Raw genomic sequence first — 27,012 nt, forward strand, 5'->3', positions numbered from 1 at the left:
TTCTATATCCAATGTATAAAGTTTATTTGTTGGTTTGTATTCAGCAGAAGAATAAAAAAACACAGACTTTTCAGAAGTGTCATAGGGAAATATATACAGAAAAATATTTTTTTAAAATCTAGGTGTTTATTGATGTCTGATAAAGAAAATTGAAATTGAACAGTAGATAACACCATGCGTAAATTCTCTTACACTCTTGTGTGTTCAATAATCCAGTCTGTAAATTCAGAGACTCTTGTGTAAACTCCGGGCTTGCCGGGACGGGCACATCCTTCACCCCAACTTGTAATGCCAGTTAAATACCATATCTCATCTACCACACAGGCTAGTGGACCTCCAGAATCACCCTACAACACCAAAGTAATATTACATAGTAAAATTCCTGTTCATTTACATGGAATTCATTTTTTTTTCATAAATATATGACAAATATTTGTTATTAGAATTTAATGCAAGCTGCAATTTATAGCTAGAGGAGCAGATGTGGCTCAAATCAGGGATTGTTTGCTAAATCCTTGTTCAGCTTCCTAAGACTTATCCAGTTGAATGCACAATGCAGGAGTAAAGATTACTAAGCAGGTATCAGTCTTCCTGTGAATGTGTAGTGAATACGGGAAGCTGTTTGATGTCAGTGATGACACCAGGACAGCAACCTTTATATTTGCCTAAGCTCTAAACATAAAAAAATAAGGAACTGACCTAGCAGAGGGGGCAAATGTGCAATTTGTACTGCAAACTGATTCAGAGCATATCCCTTTATCAAAGTACTATAGGAAAGGACTTCTGTATGTTCAGTCACGCTAAAATAAATATATATATGTTGGGTACAGTTACACTATTCTTTAGGTAGTGGCATCCAACCACAATTTTTCCCTTCCCTACTGTTGAGCTGAGCACCTGGATCCCCACAAAGAACTGTAAAAACCCTGGAGCTACCACCACCCTAAACTTGGCAGTAATTCCAGGGTTCCATGAGAGGGTTGCATCAATAGATGATAAAGTCTTTTATGATGATTGAAATGAGCCATCCCATCTCCTAAAAAGTTTAGCCACAATGTGAGCAAACAGTCTCACAATTAAGTATAATATGAGGGACTGAATGTAATTGCATTGGCAGCTGCATTGTGGGTAAAAAAATTGCATGCTGCACTTGAGGTCATAAACGGGTCCTATGGTGTTTTAACTGCTGCATCAGGCAGATAATCCAGTGCCCCTCTCCTCCAACTGTACCAATGGTGATCCAAGCCCTTCTCCTCCTACTGTACTCTATGGGAAACTCTGTGTCACAAGCACATTTCCACTCAAAAATATAGCAAAAAATGGAAGCAGTGGCCAGCTCCATGTTGTAGCTCTTATCCCAATGGAGCCAATAAAAGCTAAACCATTTGTGAGTTTTAACCTTGAAAGCAAGCAAATTCAGTCCCTGTGTAAAATGTATAATGAAGCAGTAGAATTCTTAATGAATCAGATAAACGTGAGTGTAGGACTGGCCAGGCCGAGATGACTTTAACAAAGATGCACTGTTCATAGAGGTATGAATTGGTTCGGCCTTTATTTCAGTTTGGCTGTTATTAAATGCTATATTCCTTTAACAATTGTATGTGCTTCAGCGTTCTTTTACACACACCTATCTATTTATATATACTGCCAACAACTGTTTTTTTGTGTCCAGAGGGGTTGTCTATTAAGCTGTTTTTCCCTCTGATTCGGCTTGTTTATGAAGGATCTTTTCTGATGTAGTGCAATGTATGGAACTTTGATCTCAAAGCAGAATCCTGCAGAAACCTTTACTTAGATCTGCATGAAATGCCTTTTGCTAACAATAGTTTTGATCATGCTTTGTACCGCTTGCCCCAGAACACTTTGTAGATCATCAGACTCTTACTTTTACTTAACTGAAATGTCCTGTTTTGTGAATCTGTATTATACAACCTATTTTAAACCCAGGGACAAAAGAGTTTGTTCTTTGTGCAAGTAGAACACATGCTGTTTAACAGAAACCTTGCTCTAGAAAATGTATGGCATGGCCAGGCAGTAATGTAGCAGCCACACTATCATAGGTTTCCCTAATATCAGACTGGGATACCTACACCCTGCCAGAGAAAAAGTTATAAAAGTATTTGGTGCAAATTTATTAAAATGTATTATCATTACTTTATAAGGTTTTTCTGTCATTTGAGAATATCATGATGAGAAACCAAGATGGCAAAAAAGGAGACAAGAAATCCTGAGTTTCTTTTGCTAGAGGACTCAGTGCAGCATTACTGTGAGTGCTTATGGCTGTATTTACAGAGATGTTTCTGATAAAGCTTACTTAGTTTTTACCTTTCCTTCTCCTTTAAGGGTGTTGGCAAACAATGCTCTATCGGGCACTTTGGTTGTTGTATTACAGATTAGTCCAGAAACGCAGTGCCAAAACTGGCTGAAAAGTGCCTCCATTGACTTGTATGGTGATCACCTTGTGCCAGCTTTCTTCAGGTAATAACTGGAAACATACTATTCTGCTTTCCCAGGCAATGACCACCTGGAACCATGGCAGTCTTCTGAAGTTTTAAAGGAGAAGGAAAGGCATTTTGGCATTTTATTGCCAATAGATTAGTCACAATAGTGCAAGCTAGAACGCTATATTTATTTTGCAGAAAGCTTTAGAATACCTGAATACCTTAAATTAAATATTGTGCAAAAATTCAGGAATACTGGTTTCAATCAGCTTGGCAATAAATACATATGCATACATTGCCGTACAATAACTCTAAAATTGGAACAAGTTAAAATGATTTCACCATGCAGGCTATATAAAGAGCCACGTGTAATTTCCATTTATCTATGGAAGTCTATTGTTAAAGTCAAATCGAGCTAGTCAGCATGTTCATATATAAGAGAAATTATTAGGGCCTCTGTTGGCGTTTTGTAATGCACTACAGGAATTGTTAAGGCTTGTGCAGACTACAGACTAGTGTTTAAAGCCTTATTAAACTGTTAATTAAAAATGTCAAAAGGTAAAAAATGTGTGTCTAAAATGCCACTGCCTTTTATTTTCAATCTGGTGTAGTAGGGGCCCTGTGATACTCCAACTCCTGCCTCTACTGTATCCAGAGACAGATCCAGCACCATACAGGCAATATCTCTCACTTACCTTACAAGAATCAATTTTACCACGTTTATATCCAGCACACAAAATCTTTTTATCAATCCTTGTCTGCTCATAGTTGCCCTGACACTCCTCAGTGGAAATTTGGGGTACTTCTGCCTTCTGAAGAATGTTCGCAAGGCTTCCTACAGATAAATACAAAATAGTAAAATATCAGACTAATTTAGTTGCCTTCTAAACTTAGGACAAAAGGCTTGAAAGGGACAAGGGTTTTTAGGACCCCCTTCATCACAAGGCTTAGGGGGACCCCTAACTGCAAGGTTTGAGATATCCCTTTATCCCATAAGGCCTTAAAGGGAAAGAGCAAACAATGAACCATGAAGGTTCTAACATTATGCATCCATTGCACGGCTAGAATTGGTGGCAGTGGGGGGGAGGGGGACCTAATGGCAACACATCCCTTCCCTCAAGCACCTCAATCCAAAAGAAAACACATGAATTGTACGGCATCTCGAGCCTGCAAAGCCTGCAGCACTAACAACTTCACCTGCTTCATCTGCAGGTTGGCCTTTTGGAATCAAGTGTTTCATGTACTTCTTATCAGTTATGGGGTGGTCAGGCATGCCATAACAGATTAGAACTACTCTAATTAATCAGCTCTCCTCCATCACCTGCAAAAGCAGCTACTTGTGGTGTTTATCTATTCTAGAAAATACCCCTTTCTATATTGCTGGGAGTGTTAAAGTGGCCATATACACGCAAGGTTTTCAAACAAGCAGATCTGAGCCCTATTTGGCCAACCACATTTGGGCTGATTATTTGCCCTATGGCCAACAATCAGATTATCTATTTGGGCCCATGGAGACATGTCAGACAAGGACCACATCATGTTCCTATGATTTTTGCCAAAGGAATTTTTTCTTTTTTATCTTAGCTCTAAAAACTTAAAAACAGCACTGTGTTTGCCCCTTTTGAAGTTTTATGACATATCAATATTAGTAAGTAAGAACTGCACAGTAATGGCAGCATGTTAGATAATAGTGAGATGACTGACGTACAGCTGGTATTGATTATTCTCATTGGAAAATTTTCATACATCTGTAATTATCCATTGCAATCCATGAGTAAGCGCAGGTGCGCAAAACGCGTCGGAGGATTTTGTAACCTAGGAGGATCCGTAGCTCCCACTTCGGCTCACAATTAGTGACGTCATTTTCAGCAATTCAGCGACGTCGCGCCGCGTGAGAGAGCGGGTCTCTCCGACATTTGCGACCCACAAGTAAGTTCCCGGCCGGGACAGAGGGTACTATTTGGTTTATGTTTGCTCAGCACGGGGGACTTCTCATTCACTTTATACACGCTAACTCCTGAGTGCTATTGGTATACATAGCAGTACAATCACTATGCGCTAGTTGCAACTCCACATGCTATAAGTTGCGTGCTGAACTAAACGTCTATTTCTTCCTGCAAATTTTTTTCCCCGTCTTGGGTATTAGTAGGGAAGCCATTTCTCCTTAGGGACAGGTTTGTCCATATGTGCAGTATTTGTTGAGTAGATGCTGCTGTAGTCGCTTTCACCTTGTAATTTTGGATAGGGCATATGTGCAATTTTTTATCCCTTCATTCTGTATTTTTGCAGCTTTTTATATCTTCTCTACTTAATTTATTGTGTAAATTTTATTGTGTCTCAAATTGAATCCTTGAATCATTCTAAGTTAATTACTATGAATTATTAGGTCTTTTATCATGTATTTACCCCAGTTCCTCTAATGAATCTCGGATTTTCCTGTACATTGGTGTATTTTATTTAGATTTTTATTGTTAGAATTAATTACGTGTATTCGTTTGTATTATGATTCACTAATAAATTATTTGAATTAATTCACATCACATGGTGATTTGTTTTGTGAGAGCGCCAACTCTGTTTTGAGACAGTTTTGTTGCTAGAGGATTAGTTTGGAGGAAGGCAGCTATTCACGTCAGGTTATTTTAATTTCACTTTATTGGTGGGGTGTCACTTTTTGAATATTACATTGGGTATTAATACTAGCTTAAGCGCGGATAAGGTTATCTGTATACATCTGTAATTAAGCATGAGCAGCCAACTTTGGAAAAATAAGTTCCTTTTCTAGTACAAAAAAAGGCATAAATCATTCTGTATTATAGGTTTTCCCAACATATGAGAGCACATATAAATACAGCATCAATACATTGTCCTTTTATTGCATTTATTTACTTTTTACGTTAAGCTGACAAGATTGCAGAGTAATGTACAGGTATTAAACCCAAGCTGTTAGGTGAGGGATCTCATTTTATAAACAAATTAAATAAATGAAGACTTGTGGCCTAATTTAATGAGATTGCTGCGAGTTTTGTGTAGCATTATGTAGAGATACACATTCCTTTAAAAAGGAAACAATAAAGTTCCATACCAATTTCCACACCCTGCAACCTTGATCACCAACTCCTGTAGCACTACTAGTAACTTCCCTTAAGCACCTGAAGCAAGAGGATTTTGGAGGATATGGATGGAGGTGTTACATAGTAAGCCAAGGTAATCACAGTGATTAATTCTGGGAATTGCCCAATTGTCCATTCCTAGGCAAACTTAGTACAGCAGCTGCTTTACATACCACTTTCTTCAGTGAAACCCCAACCAGTTATCCAACATGAATTAGGAAGTACAAATGTTGGTTCCCTTGGTGGAAGACAAATTGCCTTTTGATGATCTGAAATGAAACAAATAGGAAAGAACAAAAGACACACAAGTTAGATATATCTGCAGTTATAACAACCCTCCACTTGACTTGATAAATCTTTTGATTTACTATTTTGGGCCATTTCAGACTCAAGGAAAGGTTGGGAAGTCTATGGGTCAACGATGCACAGCCTATGGCATTTTTAATGCTATTGTACTATAATGAATAATGGCGGCTCAGGGGGTATTGATCTCATAAATACAGGCAGGTTAATGGCCCCCTACTGGGGCAGGGACTCGTGTTGAAGTTTACAGGGCACTTTTTGCACTATATCAGCTAATGATTAAGCTGGACTCTGGAATATTGTGTATTTCCACACTTACAGCTTCTAACAGGTACCCATGATCCTGCTGATGTGGTTCAGCTAGCACAGTGTTCCCCAACCAGTTGCTCCTGTGCAACATGTTGCTCCCCAACCCCTTGGATGTTGCTCCCAGTGGCCTCAAAGCTGCTAAGGAGGCTTTGATTGCATAAAAACCAAGTGTAATGCCAAACAGCACTTCTGTAGGCTGCCAGTCCACATAGGGGCTATTAAGTAGCAAATTAAAGTTATTTCTACCCCCAGGAACCTTTTTCATGCTTGTGTTGCTCCTCAACACTTTTTTCCATTGAAATGTGGCTCACATGTATTTTTAGGTTGGGGATCCCTGAGCTAGCATATGTCCATTAGGTGAAAAACATCAGGGTGTCAATTGTACATCCCAAAATTCCTAGATACAGAGCAAAGTCTAATAGTCTTGGTGCTTTACTTGTAAATGCCCTGTTTTAACCTGCTTGAGTATTTGATTCATTTAAGCTGTAAAGGAGTTTCTTTTCTATGTGCTTTGCATTTAAATCCCTTCAGATTTGCTTTCTTGATCTAGCAGTAAAAATACATTAGACTTGTCCACTGCTATTCAGGAATGTTTTATTTATGTTTTATTGCAGTATAATTACCCTTGAGAGACAAAAACATTTACATATATGTATGCATGCATGTGTACGTTTATTTATAAATTGGTCCTAGAAGCTGTACAATGTATATAATAACCTGGATGCACAAGCAGCAAAAATAAGAACTAAGCACTGGTTATGCAATCTTTGTATGGGGTATGTAAGGAAAGAAATATAAACACATATAATATAGGTTTTATAAACCTGCACAAGTACTGTCCCTTTGACCACTAAAAGAATATTGTGAATTGTAAAAAAATTCGTAATGTGAAAACGAATACTGCATTGTGAAGCCTTCACACACCTATTACATTGCCCAGTAATGTATTACATCCCAGTAAAAGCTTGATATGAGCCTTTAAATCTTTCATATTCCAACAGTGTTAAATTATACTGAAGATCCTTGGAAATCCTCTGAGAGGGGAGAAGAACCTGATCTGGGGTGTAAATGGGCAAATCAGGGTGTAATGGTGCCATGGGCCAAATATCTCCTTGGATTCACCCCAGAAATACTGCAGTGTCTGCATCCTAATGAACACAGTAAAAATGTTGATTTACATTTGTGACAAAAGATCTTACTATCAGGACATTCGCATACACTCAGATAACAGCAGTTGTTAAAAGTTCAGTATATTTACATATTTATTTCCTAGACAGATAAGAGGTGTTTAAGAGAACACCCAAGTGCTGCCCACCACCCAGTCCGTATGAATATAACCAGTACTGTATTCAAAGAATGGCAATTTTGCATTTTGCAATTTTGCACTCCATTCTAGAGGAACAGCTACTGTTTGTAAATGACCCCCTAAAAGACTACCATTTTCAATTGGCCACATCCCTCCTTCTCTCCTTCATACTGCACATATGCACAATGACCCCTGCTGCTACAATCATGCCATCATCTAATGTAAACTGGGATGAATTTTAACATTACAATAAACATTATGATTGGAGTAAATTGAGCACACACACACTGGGTAATGGCTTAGAAACCCAGCATCTCCTTGGCAGTGTGGCACTGGGATTCCTATTGGCAGGTGTTCTCTTCAGATGGCAAATAGTAGTCAGTGATGATTTGCGGGCTTACCATGTGACCCACTTTATCATTAATTGCGGAAAATATAATGGCCTACTACAAGGCTTGCGCAGGGCTTGGGGCTTATCTTACTGCCTATGCTTTTCTGGTGTGGTGACGCAGGCCAAGCCTGAAGAACAGAGGGGGTGAAAAAAGTGATTCAGGATGCAGAGAGCGAGGTGCTTATTACACGGACCTTACTTAAACTACAGATTTCCTTGTTCCTTAAATCTTATCCTTAAATATGCAGAAGCAATATACAAGGACATATTTATGGCAAACTGATTCTGGTATACAAAAACTTGCCACCACCACACTCAGCTGGAACAATGTTATATAGAACAACCACCCTTTCAGCAACTATTTGCAAATGCAACAGCTGTATTATTGCACAATATATAACCACATTTTTATATTTATCATCTAAAGCAGGACCAAGCCTTTTCCATATTTACCGTTAAATGAGATTGGCGTTTTGAGCTTCAGCAGGGCAATGTCAGTCCCATTTCCAGCTCCAGTGTAATGAGGATGAATTATTATTTGTTCAGTTTCAGAAAATGGTGTAGATTGGGTTATGTTAGAAAGCTTTACAACTCCACTATAAATAATCCACATTTGAGGCAGGGGGTGCCTAGAGAATATATATTATAGGTACAGTCACTCAGCAGTAAAACAATATTCACATTTATCAAAAAGACAACTTTATGTGCCACAAATTCTGTTTCAATGTTACTGAATTTGTTACTGCAGAACTTGAACTGAATTTGTTATTATCAGAAGTCAAAAGATTACGGGGAAGCAGATTTGTTTTCAAATTTGTTTTTTTTTTTAAACTCAGTCAAGATAAAAAATATTCATTTAAACTCAACTGAGTTTTGAATTTTGAATCACATTGTTCCATCTCTAAACATTTTTTTATTTTAATATTCAAGATTTTGTTCAATCCTTTACTTTAACCAAGGAAAAAAGCAATCTTAAATTTGAAAAAAGCGGCCCATAGTGTCAATGAAAAACAATGATTTTCCCTTATAAATAATTTCAAGCATTTTCTATGTACTGAAAAAAAATGGAATTTGTTTTTAAAATTGTGAGTTTTTTACCTTGGTCGGGTGGCCCATAAGGCACAATGGGGCCAAATCACTAAAGGTCGATAAGCGTTATCGCATGGTTTTTTAAATTACAATTGATGCGATAAATAACGACCGATTCGTCAAAGTAATTTCGTATGCATTTAATCGCACGCTACTGCAATGTAGCATTGCGTTTATTTTAATGCATTGCGTTAATTCGCGCGTAGAAATAATACTAACTCATGATTCACAAACACATATGAAGTGTTAAACGCGCTAAATATCGCATTAGTCTGTGCAAAGATTAACACCTACGTTGGGCAGGCGGTACTTAAAGAAAATTGCAGTTTGTGATCTTTTGGCAACACAATATGGACTTTGCAGGGGGATTTTTTCAATTATGTGTTGGCCCTAGAGTGATGCAGCCACCAGTTTTCAGGGAAATGGTCATTTGCAGAAAAGTAGTTTTATGAACGCAGTTCAATTAGCGCAGTTAAATTGTGTACTAATATAGCAAGCGGCGAAATATATTGTGCGCAGCAGGAATTAATGCACGCGCAGGAAAATAACGCAAGAAAAACGCTCATCGCAACTTAAATAACACAAACAACATCGGGTTTAAATTAACACAAGTATCCTATAGTGAATCGTGCATTAAGTCGCGAAAAATAAGAAGCAATAAAAATTTTACCGCATGCTATAAATAGCGCTCGTTTTAACAACCTTTAGTGAATCAGCCCCAATGGCTAATACAGTATGTTTTCACATAAAATGTGAAAAAATATTTTCTAGGGTAAAAATAAAAAAATTAAACTATAAGAGGAAAAAACAGGTGAACATTTGATAAATCTGCCCCTCAGACTGACCAATTTAACTGAACTTTTCTTTCAGCGCGGAGCCTGTATTTGTAAATGTTCTCAATAAAACTTTTCTGAATCGTAGTGGCACTAGCAGGACACTGTCCTTGTAGCAACAAGTATAATTCATGATTATGATCACCTAGAAGTAACTTTGCCTACTATGCAGATCTGTCTTGTAAGCTCTATGGCGCAGGGACCTCCTTCCTACTGTGTCTCGTACCACATTGCACTTATTCCTTGTGTATTTATACTTATTTATTGTATTTATTTATTATAACACTTGTCCTCCCTGTGTGTAATTTTGTATTTTGTAAGATTGTACAGCGCTGCGTACCATAGTGGTGCTTTATAAATAAAGTTATACATACATACATACATGCATATATACATATGAACACTGAAAATTAGGAGGAGTCAGTAGCACAGGCTGAATAACTCAAGTGCTTTTCTGATCCACCAGTGCTCCCCTGAGGACATCCTACAGATAGACATGCATTTAGTGCAACATACTGTAGCACTAGAAATATGTAAGTGTTTAGCTTCTCTGTAGGAAGAAAACAGGAAATATGTATTGTATTTGAACTCCCAGAATGGAACACAGTAATATCACTATCTATGCAACACTGCCAAGGTTTGGTCCCGCTGCATACAGAAGAGCAGTAGGTGGGTGACACCTAAATTTCCACTGGAATACCCTCAGCTTGCAAGGACCAGACTTTATGGAGAATGAGCAGGGGCATATTGGTAAGGGCAGGTACCCTTAGCATCCAGCACTTGCATCCATGCTGTACACTGTATATTACTGCTACTTTATTTGTATTAGAGCCTTCACTAGTATATTTTAGTCTTTTAAGCAATGGGGCACAGTCAGGATTAGTGCAGTTATTAATCAAGGAGCCGACTCTGCTATCTTGGTAGATGTTAAATAAATGGAAGCCCATTATACAGAGCTCTGTGAACTGTCTGCAATTCATTATGGCTTTTAGAACATTCATGCTGAAAGAATTTCATATGATATGCCTTTTGATTGAGGTTAATCATATTCACACATAACAAGGCGAGAGGCTTAACGTGACCTCTAGTAAGAATGGAAATGTATTAAGGCTGGCTCAAGCATTCAAGGATTTAGTTTAAACACCAAGGTGATTGAAGGAGGCACTGTCTAGGATCAATAGAAACGGCATAAACTCAAATTATCTTTGCACAGAAAAATCCCAAGGATTAAGCTTTCTAAATGAAAAAGGTTGTAAGAAAATAAAAAGACTTAACATGGACACTACACTTCACAATATGTCTTCCAAGTAGAAATGTTACATTAAAGAAAAGCCATAGAAATCAACAGAAATACATATACACTAAATGCACCAAGACACATATTTAATCTTGTTGGCTAAAAAAATCCAAAAACACTATATACATATCATTATATATTACAATCATTATATTTATATATATATAGGAATGGTGCACACAGAGAACTCTAGGTACTGCCTGGGTGCATGGTTAACATAACATAATTATTAAGCTCAAACAAACCGCACTCACAGGACTTGTATGAAGCAAAAAAAATGGTGTTTAATTCAACGTTTTGGTTTAGACCCAAGCCGTCTTCAGGACACACATATATATGTATATATATATATATATATATATATATATATATATAGAAAGTTCAAAAAAGATGCAGCACACAGGTTATTTGCAAAAAGGTGTATTAAAAAGAATCACATCACATATGCGACGTTTCGGACACAATACATGCCCTTTATCAAGCCTGTAATAATGTGATCCCCTCAGTGAATCACATTTAAAGGGATACAGAGGAAATGACATCATAGAAATAGCGTTAGCTTAGTAAAAAGTTACTAAGCTAACGCTATTTCTATGATGTCATTTCCTCTGTATCCCTTTAAATGTGATTCACTGAGGGGATCACATTATTACAGGCCTGATAAAGGGCATGTATTGTGTCCGAAACGTCGCATATGTGATGTGATTCTTTTTAATACACCTTTTTGCAAATAACCTGTGTGCTGCATCTTTTTTGAACTTTCTATTTTGGAGGGGCGAGACGGCGCCCTTAAGTTGCGGAGCACCAGGGTCTACGCTATGGATGAGTGCGGTGACAGTTTTGTTTAAGGTATATATATATATATATATATACAGGTCCTTTTCAAAAAATTAGCATATTGTGATAAAGTTCATTATTTTCTGTAATGTACTGATAAACATTAGACTTTCATATATTTTAGATTCATTACACACAACTGAAGTAGTTCAAGCCTTTTCTTGTTTTAATATTGATGATTGTGGCATACAGCTCATGAAAACCCAAAATTCCTATCTCAAAAAATTAGCATATCATGAAAAGGTTCTCTAAACGAGCTATTAACCTAATCATCTGAATCAACAAATTAACTCTAAAAACCTGCAAAAGATTCCTGAGGCTTTTAAAAACTCCCAGCCTGGTTCATTACTCAAAACCGCAATCATGGGTAAGACTGCCGACCTGACTGCTGTCCAGAAGGCCATCATTGACACCCTCAAGCAAGAGGGTAAGACACAGAAAGAAATTTCTGAACAAATAGGCTGTTCCCAGAGTGCTGTATCAAGGCACCTCAGTGGGAAGTCTGTGGGAAGGAAAAAGTGTGGCAGAAAATGCTGCACAACGAGAAGAGGTGACTGGGCCCTGAGAAAGATTGTGGAGAAGGACCGATTCCTGACCTTGGGGGACCTGTGGAAGCAGTGGACTGAGTCTGGAGTAGAAACATCCAGAGCCACCGTGTACAGGCGTGTGCAGGAAATGGGCTACAGGTGTTGCATTCCCCAGGTCAAGCCACTTTTGAACCAGAAACAGCGGCAGAAGCGCCTGACCTGGGCTACAGAGAAGCAGCACTGGACTGTTGCTCAGTGGTCCAAAGTATGTCATTCGGAAATCAAGGTGCCAGAGTCTGGAGGAAGACTGGGGAGAGGGAAATGCCAAAATGCCTGAAGTCCAGTGTCAAGTACCCACAGTCAGTGATGGTCTGGGGTGCCATGTCAGCTGCTGGTGTTGGTCCACTGTGTTTTATCAAGGGCAGGGTCAATGCAGCTAGCTATCAGGAGATTTTGGAGCACTTCATGCTTCCATCTGCTGCAAAAAGCTTTATGGAGATGAAGATTTCATTTTTCAGCACGACCTGGCACCTGCTCACAGTGCCAAAACCACTGGTAAATGGTTTACTGACCATGGTATTACTGTGCTCAATTGGCCTGCCAACTCTCCTGACCTGAACCCCATAGAGAATCTGTGGGATATTGTGAAGAGAAAGTTGAGAGACACAAGACCCAACACTCTGGATGAGCTTAAGGCCGCTATTGAAGCATCCTGGGCCTCCATAACACCTGAGCAGTGCCACAGGCTGATTGCCTCCATGCCACGCCACATTGAAGCAGTCATTTCTGCAAAAGGATTCCCGACCAAGTATTGAGTGCATAACTGAACATAATTATTTGAAGGTTGACTTTTTTTGTATTAAAAACACTTTTTTTTTATTGGGCGGATGAAATATGCTAATTTTTTGAGATAGGAATTTTGGGTTTTCATGAGCTGTATGCCACAATCATCAATATTAAAACAAGAAAAGGCTTGAACTACTTCAGTTGTGTGTAATGAATCTAAAATATATGAAAGTCTAATGTTTATCAGTACATTACAGAAAATAATGAACTTTATCACAATATGCTAATTTTTTGAAAAGGACCTGTATATGCACTAACCAATACAATACAGGTTACTGGTATATAACAGGTAACCAAGCATTCCACATAATGGATCCTATACCTGTATATTATATTAATGTTTGTGCTTAAGACAATGTTTGTGCTTACATTCCAATAATGGGCACATTTACTAAAATATTTATTAATATTTCTCTTTGTTTTTTAATTTTAAAATTTGACTAAACATGAGCTCACATTTATTTTTACGTTTACTAAAGAGTCTGAACTGAAAAAGTCAGCACGAGAAAAGTCACAAAGATGCCAAATTTTTCGACTTGTCGCATGACAATCACAACTTTTTCAAATTGGAAAAAAAAATCCAATAGTTAGTAAATGGCCCCCTAAAACTCAGCTTTTACATACTGACTTACCCCCATTTAAAATGTAACTATTGCACCCAATATCCTGGGAATACAGCCTCAGCTCTTTAGATAGCGCCTAAATTTTGGTTGTTTCTTATTCTTTCCTATGGGAGTCACATAACTTCTCATGTTCTGTGAAGAGTTGGGACCATATTCTCATTTCCAAAAATATCAGAAGTTTCCAAAGGGGTTTGTGATTATTGCTTTAAATGCAAAATATAAGACTTGCCACCAGATAAGTAATGATTTTGTAGAGCTCACATGTAGTAGACCTTGCAGAGGAATACCATACGAGTCAATGGAAAAACTGTAGTGTGTTGCTGCACTAATATACTGTAAATGTACAGGAAGCCCATATCATAGAAGTTGATACCAGTTTTAATGAGATTATGTATTTTGGGAATATACTTACATGGCAAAACAGTGTGCAGCAGTTACTATCCACTGGTTACTTATAATAGATCCACCACATGCATGCTTTTTGTAACTGGCAGTAAGGCGGAGGTGCATGGAAACCTGCCATGGCCATTCCCCAAGTACACTATCAGTTCCACCCACAATTCTATTAGCATGTTCAATTGGCTCGCCGCATCCTAGAAATAAAAAATGTTACACAGAATATTACATACACTTAAAAGTACTGTCATTATTTCATTTCATTCAGGTACAGGTGACACTTTGTGCAAAATATAACAAGATGCTTTGCTGTACACATACCCAGTTGTGGACATTGTAAGCCACTTCTGTGTGTAATAATGTAATAAAAGGCACTAGGTTTGTCCAAGAGCAGTAATCCATAGCAACCAATAAGATGTTTGCTTTGAAACAGGTGACCAGTAAATGCTACTTGCTGATTGGTTGGTATGGGTTACTGCTCCTGGGCAAACTTAGTGACTTTTATTACATATCCCCCATAAGTCTTTAAGTTGTTGGCCAACTAAGAAATATTTAATTACAAAACCAACACTATGACAGGGCACTTTGTAGCTGTTCTGATGGTGATGGTACAATAAGTATTAGTAGCACCAGAAACAGTGTTCGCGTGAGATTCACTGGGGCAGTTGCATGTGTAGACACAACACAGAAAGGTCCAGGAATTCTGGAGGGTCAACCTCCTCAAGGCAGGTGTTAATTCAACAAGTCCATTTTGTCCACCTTGCACCGTATTCAGCTATGTACAGAGGAGCATGTATTCACACAGTATATTTGTAAATAGCACTTGAATGGTCAAAATTTGTGTGCATGTTTGTTTCTTTTTTCCACTTGCACTTGAGTCTTGATATTGTTTGATATTTTGATAAGGATAAGGACAAAAGATAGAATCAAAGGTCATTTGTCACTCATGGGGCAGGGTGCAATGTGCAAAAATAGGTGCATATTAGTCTTACTGTCTCATAGGTGAGCATCTCAAAGGCACAGGTTCTTGTGCTTCAAAATGAATACTGCACTGCCAGGGTTCAACTGTGCTGAATTGATGAAGAGCAAGTAGAGGAGCATGTAGTCATCCCCTCAATCACCCCCTTCCTGCCTCATAACCTGTATGTCACTCAGACATGCAAGTTAGGGAGCGCTGGCTGGCACAGGTTGCAAAGGATCCCTATGGCAGGCAGTAAGGACTGGGTTACCTTGCAGAAAATTGCCTTATGCTCTGGGCATTAGTATATGATCCCTTTAGTTTTCTAATGGTAACAGTTCTCTGACTTCACGGCTGCAATCATTGCAATAAAAGTTGACAAACGGATTGTTACCTTTGACAGATTTAATTTTACACAGCCTTAAAGAAAATCCTGATATTTCACCATTCCCATGCCGTATACCAGTTGGCAACCCATTGGAAGATATCTTCATGTGGCATTTGCACCTAAGTAAAACATATATATGCATATAAAAATTATTACTATAGAAAATGCCAACGAAAACAATATTTTACTTCTGGTATTTATTTGTATTAGGATTTTAGACAAAATAATACCAAAAAAAGGGAAAGTATTGGGCAAAGTATTAATTTTGCTTCTTCATTTAATGATAAATAAACCCATCTTGCTATATCCACATCTTGTTTAAAAAAGGCAAAACCTTCTTGTTTTATGTCAATTGATCTCAACATGTAATAAAACACAAAACACTGCCGTGTTAATTACTCAAATTTATTTTTCTCTAATTAATTTTCTCAGGCACAAAGAGAATCTTTTGTTCTAATTGCATGACATTCCCATAGAATAGAATGTGGGTGTGCTTCACTGGAAAGAATTCATTTAGGTACCATTTGAGCTCCAATGTGTTTTAGGTGAAAAAAATGTATAAATAGAAAAAATCTTGATCTAAAATCACTACAGATTTTCTAAAAATTCTTTATTTATGGTCAGTTACTCTAGCAATGCTACATTTTGTGACATATCTTATAGCTTTAGCCATAGACCCATTACTTACTTGTTCTCAGAGCAACCAGATTGCATTGGTCTGTAGGTAAAAAACTGACAGCGAATATTATTTGTACATTCTTGCTGGCATTCTTTCTCTCCACTGACTTCTTCTACAAGCAGCTCATCTCCAAGGAATTCCGCATCAGACAGTATAGTCAATGGGCAGACTGCAATAAAGACATATGATAAAAATATAATGTTGTGCCGGAAGTGCAAAAATACAATAGGGATGCCATGTTAATCTGATGTTTCATTTACCTGAGGGACTAAATTTACAAGACAGAAGGCTAAAGCCAGATATAGTGTGTTCCTTATTTATGCCTTCATCTGGAATTCCTTTTGTGGATGTTCTTATATAGCAAACATTCCTAAGGGAAATTAAAGGTGATATTTATTATCAACATATAAAACCAATTAATTACATTTTGAATATTAGACTTCAGTATTAAAAGGTTTTAGAGATTTGTTTGTTCTGCTTCACCCTGCCTGTCTCTCTAGTCATCATTTTACCAGCTACAGTGATGTAAATGTAACCAATGAAATACATAAGTTGTTCATATATAATGTCACACAAGAATATTTATGTCTGGCAAAAAACAAGTTTTTTTGTTTCCTATAAGATAAAGCAATGTTTTGAATGGAATAATCCTATCATACTGTCAGCTTCATCCTGAAAATATCTAGAATCTCAGGCTTTATAAAGACAAAGCTTCTTTCTTACCCAGAGGAAATAGAAAAAGTCACTGACATTACCCACCTGCCATTGGATGGAATTTTGCCCATCCTGTTCAAAAACAGAACGTCAAGTTTTTTATGACTTTTATCACAGCGACTTTTCCTTGTGACTTTTTTTTTAGTAAATCAGACATTCGGGAAAATAAATTTAGTCGAATTTGAAAATGAAAAACAAATGCAAAATTATGGAGTTTTAGTAAATCTTAACCATTTCAAACTCAATTGATTACAGGGAGATAGCAAGAATAAAACCAAAATGATTCACTAGTGCTTTAAAAATATAAACTGGGTTTTCTTAAATTAAAAGAATAGGTAGAATATACTGTATATTCAGCATATGTTGTTTTTATTTTGAAGAAAGATCTATAAGATGTGGTTAGGCTTTGTTTGTCATGAAAGCATTGTCAAAGAAAATCCAAGCAACAACATAACTATCTACACATGCAGATGTTGTTCTAACCTTTGCAAAGGTTCTTTTGATTCTTTTTTATAAAATGTGAAGAACAAGCAGTTTGGGTAGAATGTACAAATCTTTTGACATGTATGTACATCCGGGGCAAAGACTCTTGTTAGGGTTTCTCCAGGAAGTTCCATGTTCTGAAACAAATCATTTTGGCAACCTTGAAAAATAAATTCAGTTATAAAAAAATTATTGTTGCTATGCTATTATATAAGTAGCAAAGTCTATAGATTTCATCTAAACTATATCCTCATAAAGATTTGTTAAAATTAATTGATATATTAACTCTAGCACAACATAAAGCCCATTCTTTGGAACCACCACAAGAACAGGCAGAACATGAAATGTAACTACTAAATAACTTTAAAATCATTAAAAAATATAATTTTATATTAGAAAGTTGCTTAGACTAACATTAGCTATTGTTACCCAAATTTTTATATATGGCTTAACAAACCATTTAATAAATCTATTTCAGGAGTGTATGTGAAAGTTTCTGGCAGTTTTGTGGGTTTTTATATTTAAAAAAATGCACCCTTCAAAGACAAGCAAAAACAGACCTTAATAAAATGTTTATAACTAGGGAAAGTTTTAATGATAAATAGAGGTTTAGGCGTGGAACACAATTATAAATGTTCTTTTACTATAAAATGTTATAGCAACAGGTGCTCCAACATCATATTAAAGGAAAACTATTCCCCCAGAATCAATACTTAACCAACAGATAGTTTATGTTATGTTAAGTGACCTATTAAAGAGTCTCGCCATACTAGAATATATATATATATATCAGTAAATATTGCCCTTTTATATCCTTTCCCTTGAGCCACCATTTAGTGATGGGCTGTGTGCTCCCTCAGAGATCACATGACCAGAAATAATGCAGCTCTGACTGTAACAGGAAGTAGTGTGGGAGCAAAAGGCAGAACTCTGTCCATTCATTGGCTGATGGGGCCTAGCATGTTTGTGTGCCTTGGAGTACCCAATAGCACAAACTACTAAAAAAGTAAATTTTTACAAAAATGGTTTACTTAGATGAAGCAGGGTTTTACATATGAGCTTGTTTATGCAAAATATTTTTATAGAGACCTACATTGTTTGGGGGGGTATAGTTTTCCTTTAATCTGTAGATATGATGCATGTCCTTAATTCAAATCAAAATATCCAACATGTAAGTTTTTTATTCAAATGACTATGCCTATTTATATTTTTTATAATAATTAAAGAAGTTCTCTGTGGCCATTAATAAACTTTCTGCTAGGTAATACAGTTCAGGTCAAATTCTTCTAGAAAATTCATTTTGCTTCATTACATTAAGCAAGAAGATTAAATGAAAAGCTTAACCTAGTGATGATTTTCCGCATGCTTTTAATGAGAAGCCAGATATCACATTATCCAGGAGTCTTATTCTTGTTGGCATGCCTTTAGCAGAGTACTTGAAATAGCACCTGTTTCTGTGTTTAAAGAAACAATAAAGTAATAAGCAACATGCCTTAGTTTAATCCTTATTAATCTAATATACATTTCCTTATTAATCTAATATACATTTCCATAAATGATGAAATAAAATGTGAATACGGAGTTATTAGTGTGTATATACTGTATATGAATGTAAAGACCTTAAAATTGTTACTTTACTCCTTCGTTATCAACAAATGCAAAGCATCACTTTGTCGTACACATAGCAGCCTGTTTATTAAACTGTGTAGCTATCTGGTTGATAGCCATCACAATTAGAGTACTTATCTAATTTATCTATTTATCTAATTGCCCTGAAGGGCAGGAAAGTATTATAATTTACCCATATTGGACCTCAGGGAGTTTAAAGAGTTTAAAACCCACTAAATAAAGTTTGCCAAAAACCCATATATCACAATGTGGCCCATTCAACTGTGTCAAAGGCTTTTTCATTGTCCAGGGCTGCCACCAAGGTTGTCATGTTGTATTGGTGGATTGGTTTAAAGGCTTCTGATACTACTGTCTGTGGTTTTCTCTGGATTGAAAACTGGCTGACAGTAGCGTAACTAGCATAGCGTAATACAGTGCCCCCTCTGCAAAAAAACCTTCTAAGGGGGCCCGGCATGAGCAGTCCCTCCTCCCCCCCCAGCCCACTCACGGCACACTGCTATTTTAAAGGACATGTAAACCCCACACACAAAAATGTAATCAGTGAACTGCCTCTTTAAAATCTTTCAATACCTGCCACTCTGGTTATCCAGAGGTTAATAGTAAGGCTGCAACATCTCCTTAATCACTTAGATCTCCTTCTCCTCCTGTAACCCACTTAGCCCCCCCCCCCCCTGGGAAATTTGATTTGATTTCTGGCTTGCCAGACATGCTCAGTTGTTCTAAACTCAGATTATTAAACACGCCCTCCAGTCTAGCAGCCAGTGAAGAGATGGCATTGCTGGTTCCCATAGAAACTCAGCTCTAGCTGTCTACTTCAATTTTTTTCTCCTAACCTCCTCTCCTGAGCTCAGCTCAAACAAAGCAGAACTTTTATCAGAGACAGTTGTGCCTTTGTGAGCCTGTATTCTTGATTAAATGTATGCTGAATAAAAGTCTGTGTGTGTATTCTGTTTGCAGATTTAAATGTATCTGATTATTTCTCAGAGGAAAATGGCCACCGGGTGAAAGCAACTACCGGTATTTGCTTTACGAAAATGTGATGGTTCTAGCAAACGGAGGGGATATATGCAGTGCAAATAATGCCATTTGGGTGGGGGAGACATGCCCAACTGATATACACTGTATGCAAATGTAGGCTTTACATGTCCTTTAAAGGTAGAAGAGGGGCTGGGCAGGGAATACTACTATACAGCAGACCCTACAGCCAGGACCCCCTGTCACACCCTGCTGTATAGGTTGTTATGTCACTGCTGGCTTTGTTAGGATTTTGGTCACAGTTAATTAAGTACATTGGCCTGTATGAGGTATTAGCGAGATGGTCCTTGGCAATGCAACTACTCATAGGGGAAGATTCACTAAGACACGAACGCTTGGAGCGTTCATATGAACGCTCCGAGGTATTCTTGACGACTTTTTCGCGTGGCCGCCCAACTTTTTTGTGCGTCCGCGCAAAAAATTCGGAAAGGCTCTGCCGCAGTTTACAATGGTCAGTACGAATATTTCGTGACTTTCGGATCGCCAATACTATATTATCGTGAGTAATACGATTTTTTCGTAAGCATTTTCGGGATATTTGCGATCTTCAGAAATTTTCCTTTCCAATCCTAATTTTTCCCATTCGTGATTCGTATTCGTGGATTAGTAAATCTGCCCCCTAGTGTCCTAATTAAATAAACAAATTGTAATTTTTCATTTTATTTAGTAGCCTTTGTTTTCTTTTCAGTAGCTCTAAGTCATGGTGCTCTAAATTATGTTAATGGCCCAAAACATAACCAATAGCTGTTTTTATCCTATAAAAACCTTTCAACAAGTAAAAGATTTCAAGATGTGTTAAGGTGCAAAGTTGCTTTTTGATGTTTGAATGAAACAAGCTAATTGTAACTTTATCTGCAATAAATCTTTGCAATTGTCTGTTTAATAAAGAGTGAGCTTCCAAGAATTGTTTTGCATCAAGAACAGGCTTTAGAAAGAATGATTTAATGCACTTTTCATTAGATAAGGCATCAGCAATCCTTTAACTGCTACGGTATGTAAGCTTTGACAATTTGGCTTTCTAGGAAAGTGGTCTTCAGGAAAATGGACAAATGTTGTTTTTGTTTATGGAGGGAAAAATGGTGACACGGATCAGCAACTAAACTTGACTGACATTAACACTTCTGTAGGTTTAAATTAAGCCAAATTACTGAAATGCAGCATCTGTTTGAAACTGAACAGATGCTAAGCTGATATAGTAAATCTGTTCAGATGGTAAATCCATCCGTTCACGTAAACAGTTGAATATGTATGACCCCTCCAGCTATTCAAGTGTCTGCCGAAGGCTCGCTTTGGGTCTTTATGGGACAGTGATCCACTTGTTTGCAAGTCAGGTAAAATCTTTCAGTATGGGGACCTATTTACCAGCCTGTTGAGTATGAGTACAAAACTGAGTCCCTTAGGACCTATCCACTGAGCACTTACACCCATTGCATTGTAATACATGTTGCATGCTCTCCAGGGCAAGGGACCCTTCTATCTAACACCTGCCATAGTTTGTCAGTAATACAAGATCACCAGCACCTTGTTGCCATTGTCACTTCCTAGTTAGCCATTCTTGGTTACACATATTTCCAGGGTTGCCCATTTATCACCCACCTACTGCCCCCTCCGAGCTGAACTTAGAGTGAGGCAGTTGTGAAGCAAGCAGGAAGCTCTATCATAGACTTCTGCGGGGGTAATCTTCCTTCTTATATGTTCATGTTTGTTTTAAAAACTTTTTCTGTTAACTTGTCTCCTTCTGAATTCATCTTTCAAATATACTGTATTTGCCTAGTTATATTGATGCTACCAATGCAGCTATGGTAAGTATGGTAAGTATTGTAGGTATATAAAAAATGTTTGTGCTATATAAATCATTTATATTAATAATGTGGCTATGGTAGGTATATGATTTGTTTAAGCTTTATCAATAAAACATTAATAATGCATCCATGTTTAGTAAGTATATGCTGAATAAACAATTGATATTTATTATGCATCTATGGTAGGTATAGGGAATTTAGATATACATTTTAGAAATGTTATTAATAACAATTTAAGGCACAGACACACACACAAAATACATTTTTATACATGAATTGCAGTGAATTCTTTTAGACTGAAATCAAAACTTCATACAGTACTCACCGCATTGGGGCACTGTGAAACTGTTCTGTCACATAAGTGAAGTACTGACAATGTATATCATTTGTGCACCCTTCCTTGCACTGCTGTACATTAGTAGCCCATGTAACGTTGTAGTTTGTACCAATCATATCAATTCCATGAAAATTTTTGTCACGGCAGACTACGTCACAGTAAGAAAGGGTTAAAATGCTATATTTTAAACAAACATTTTTTGGCAGCATTGATTAGAGAGTAATGAATGGGGTGAGTTGCATGCTGATAAATACATGTAACTATGTTACTACATTCAAACATGCACAGCTGTCATCTGGGCCAAAGGTGTTTCAACCAAGTATTGACATAAGGCAATTTGAGCACAAACAGGACACAAACTCTTATCACAGCTGAACCCCTGCACTATCTGAACCCATGCCCCGTTACATACCATACAATGGATTAGCCAAATAGGAAAGTTTAAAGTTGAGAAAAAATAGTTGGTGCCAAGTTTAGCTAACTGATATCATTACACAAAATATTTAGTATTTTTAAATTTGCATATTAAATTTGCAAATTCATATACAGGTATGGAATCCGTTATCCATCTTTTCGCAATTTATATTACCATACTTTGTCTACTTAAAAATCATTTAAACATTAAAATAAACCCAATAGGATTTTTTTTGCCTCCAATAAGGATTAATTATATCTATCTTGGTGTACAATTTTATTATTATAGAGAAAAAGAAAATCATTTGAAAATGTTGAATTATTTGATTAAAATGGAGTCTATGAAAGATGACCTTTCTGTAATTTGGAGCTTTCTGGATAATTGGTTTCCGAATAAAGGATCGCATACCATTTAGGCATACCATGCCTAACATTTGGCACCCCCAGGGATTTCTTGCTATTGAGTGCTATTCTGATATCTACTGGGAGCTGCTATCTTGCTCCCTTCCCATTGTTCTGCTGATTGGCTGCTGAGGGGGGGAAATATCACTCCAACTTGCAGCGCAGCAGTAAAGTGTGACTGAAGTTTATCAGAGCACAGGTCACATGGCTGTGGCACCCTGGGAAATAAGGAATATGGCTAGCCCCATGTGAAATTTCAAAATTAAATATAAAAAAATCTGTTTGTGTTTTTGAAAAACGGATTTCAATGCAGGATTCCGCTGGAGAAGCTCTATTAACTGATGCGTTTTGAAAAGAACATGTTTTTCCATGACAGTATCCCTTTAATAGTACCCTGCCTATCACTGCTCACACAGGTTAGTTTTTTTGTGCGAAAATGATGAATTCCATTCCATCTCAACAGGATATGGCCCTATTCTATATTTAGCTGAATCATTTCTGGATCAAATCTGAATATTATGCATTTGGTGCCTGCCTAAATATCCCAACTCTGCTTTAACCTTTAGGTAACAGCAGATCATAGCAATGTGCTAAATGGGATTTTTCCCTTCTAAATCCTAAGTCTATGTATTTGTTTGTTCAAGCACAGCATGCTGCAACTTCATTCTGAACAAACTGTGCACACTTACTTTTATGCAAAGAACCAATGAGAGACAAGTATTTATTAGAGTAATATAAGGTATTGTAGTCTCTAGAGTCAAAACCCCTGACTTACTGTCATTATTTTCAGAAAAAGACAAAAATCCTGTATAACCAGGACACTTATTATGTTGTATACAAATAAACAAATGCATTATTGGTTGTGCCTCAGCGCGAATGCAAAACTTATGACAATAAGAATTAAATTCTATGCATTTGGCTCACCATTTATTTTACTTTTACAGGTTTTCAAAGAATGGCCAGAGATCGCCCCAGTTAATGTCACTTTTGGCAGCATGTTTGTGGCACTTTCTTTCAAATAGCATGCAAACCTGCAGTAAAAATATTGAAGTGCAGTTAATATGTCGATATAAATGTTGTTCATATGTTAATATGTTGATATGTTGTTAGTGCAGTGACCTGGCATCTTGTAATCTATAATAGCGGTTTACAGCTAATAACAATTAGCGCCAGTTTACCTTTCGTTTTCTTTAGGCCAGCTTGCTGGGAGATATGAAAACATCAAGCAACGTGGACTGAAAGTACATACAAGCTGGCAATATTCCACATCAGGTGCAAACACAGAGCGAAGGTCTCCTCCTTGCCAGTATGAGTCTTGGTACAACTCTGATATACATCCTTGCAAAATAAAAATATTTTGGTAATATTATATTATTCACTCACCTGGTTTACTCTACTAGAGCATGGATTCCAAAGTGCTTTTGGTTAAGCCCTCACTGTATTTTGGAGGAGGGATCACAAGACATTGTTTACACAATAAATAATTATTATTAACATGTATTTAATAAAGCCCATAAACATTTTCTGTATTTATGTTTAAATTAACATACAGAATTACATACAAAGCAACCAATAACCAACTTACTTGTTTCACTGCAAGTTTCTCTTTGTAATTAATTTGCCCAGTACTCCCTTACTCATGAACAGGGTTACAGATATATAAAGCATTGCTGCTATTGCCATTTATTCATAGTAAAAACATTTATGGCAAAAAAAAAAAAAAACTTCACCTGAAATGTCACCTAACAGGCCTTCAGGATGGACTGGCAGAAGAATCTACGAAGGCTAATAGCTATTTTACTCATATTTCACCCTAAACCCCCACCCCAGCCACTCTGGGCCTTCCAATGGCTCTGGGCTTTCCCGGCTTGGGAAACACTACCCTATACAGAGCAAATTTCAAGAGGGACATGTTATGTGTTGCGATTTTTAAAGGCTGTGCAGTTTCTACTAGTGATGAGCGAATCTGTCCCGTTTCGCTTCACCATAAAATTTGCGAAACGGCAAAAAATTTGTGAAACGCATTTGTTGTGCCCTGCGCTTTTTGAAGCGACTGCGCCTAATTTTGACGCGACTGCGTCCCTTTTTTAACGTGACCATGTGCAATTTGACACGCGACAAAAAAATTCCGCGCCTAATTTTCACGGAAGTTTCGCAAAACAATATGCCAATGGTGAAACATTCGCTCATCACTAGTTTCTACAAAGTTTTGAGGATTTTGACTAGAAAAATACTACTAAATTCTGACTACAGCTTGCTGTCTTCATCTTTGCTTTATGAAAGTAAAAGATTGTGTCAAAGCAAAATCCAAGTTACACATATGTCTTACAAGTTCTTAGGTGCTACCAGTGCCCTGGCTGGGGTATTTTTAATAAGAAAACAGAAAGCTGCCATAAAAGAAGGGGTAGAGCAAAAAAAAGCGGACCACATATGGGGATGATGGAAACCCTGACACTGAAATGTTGAAAAGCAGCAGAGAAGCAATGAAAAAGTGAGTAGAAAGGTGGTGGGAAGAGAAAAGTGGAGTGCCAGCTCTGCACACAGCATCCCCTTTATCAAGGTGCCGCAGACTCACTTCTAGCACAAGCAATATAGGCTATAAATCATAATTAATAATATTTACTGTGCCAAATCAGTATTTATTTCCACTACTGTGTTTTATCCAGTTATACTAAAGTGGAAACATACAGTAAATTTTAAAAAAGCACAGACCATTTTCATCCCCTTTAACATCCAGTCACTTTATTCTAGTGTGAATATTTCATTATACTCACCTCCAGAACCCAGTGTGAAGAAGAGAAGGAAAACCAGCAAGCAATAATAGCAAGTCATCCTACAAGGCAACATATTAAGGTATGTGTAAGTAACAAAAACACCTCATTTCAGCAAATATACAATCGCTAATTAAAGAATTGTGCAGGGCAATTTACTAATGAAAGCATTAGAGCACAGTATTCACCCTTATCTATAATCACTGCACCTCTACTTTTCTAATAAAGAAAATATTACTTTACCTTTACCATTAAGTTTCCCACAGTTGCTGTCAGTGCTAATGTTTTTGCTGCTGAGTTCTTATCAAAAAGGAAAGCCTGTTTACTCTTGGTTAAATAGATTTTAGGTACAATGTTCGACTACCAACTTGTTCAGTTCAATGTTTAAAAGGATTAGGTCAACAGAAATTTCACAAGCATTATATCTGTCATTTTATAGCACATCTGATATATTACAACATATATAAATAACTATATATATAAATCACTTTTTATTATGCCAGTGTCATTTATATATATATATATATATATATATAGGCAAACAGAGTACCGCACACATAGGGACTTTATGAAAAAAACAAAAAAGGTTTATTGAAAGAGATCCGACGTTTCGAGCACCAAACTGTGCTCTTCTGTGTCTATATATATATATATATATTATGTGAGATTATATACTAAAGTTATGTATGAATTACTAATACTACTTAGAAGTGCCACCCATTCTGACTGCACACTCACAGTGAAAGAGTCTTCACAAAAAAGCTACTTAAAGATTACCAAGTAAAATGTAAATATCTGTTTTTAAAAGGGCCACTTACAGCCATGCTCACATTGAGCAAAATACATAGTGTCTTTATGGAAAATGTATTCTTTTATGTATTGTTTATTTTAAAACAGTAGTTTACCCATGTGCCATTAAAGGGGTACTATTAATAGGGCTTGTGCTGAACATATTTTTTGCCTATTGTTTTAATAAAAAATAATCTATGGTTTTAGTTGGTCCTTCAGTTAAACAGGACAAATAAGGATACTAAAGCTTCTAAGGTAGATAATTAAATTACTAGTATGAAAATAATTACATTTTTCAAGCTG

At 37.0% G+C, this 27,012-nt stretch overlaps 1 protein-coding gene across 2 annotated transcripts; it reads right to left on the reverse strand.

The window, feature by feature from the left end:
• On the reverse strand, positions 1-26,259 carry klkb1 (kallikrein B1). 2 transcript variants are annotated; one of them, XM_002934404.5, is made up of 15 exons: positions 26,164-26,259; positions 25,924-25,982; positions 24,328-24,487; positions 24,074-24,180; positions 22,322-22,481; positions 18,875-18,984; positions 17,531-17,690; positions 16,594-16,703; positions 16,343-16,502; positions 15,661-15,773; positions 14,325-14,505; positions 8,314-8,489; positions 5,725-5,820; positions 3,137-3,276; positions 1-347 (listed from the first exon to the last, which is right to left on the reverse strand). In XM_002934404.5, exons 2-15 carry the CDS (start codon positions 25,979-25,981, stop codon positions 189-191), a joined length of 1,890 nt encoding a protein of 629 aa, XP_002934450.3. In that variant the 5' UTR covers position 25,982; positions 26,164-26,259; the 3' UTR covers positions 1-188. The 2 variants fall into 2 exon arrangements, with proteins under 2 accessions (XP_002934450.3, XP_004911242.2); XM_004911185.4 differs by having other exon boundaries at positions 26,170-26,230.
• Between the last annotated feature and the right edge of the window lie 753 nt (positions 26,260-27,012).

This window comes from Xenopus tropicalis, chromosome 1 (assembly GCF_000004195.4).
Source record: "Xenopus tropicalis strain Nigerian chromosome 1, UCB_Xtro_10.0, whole genome shotgun sequence".
In the NCBI taxonomy this organism is placed as follows: Eukaryota; Metazoa; Chordata; class Amphibia; order Anura; family Pipidae; genus Xenopus; species Xenopus tropicalis.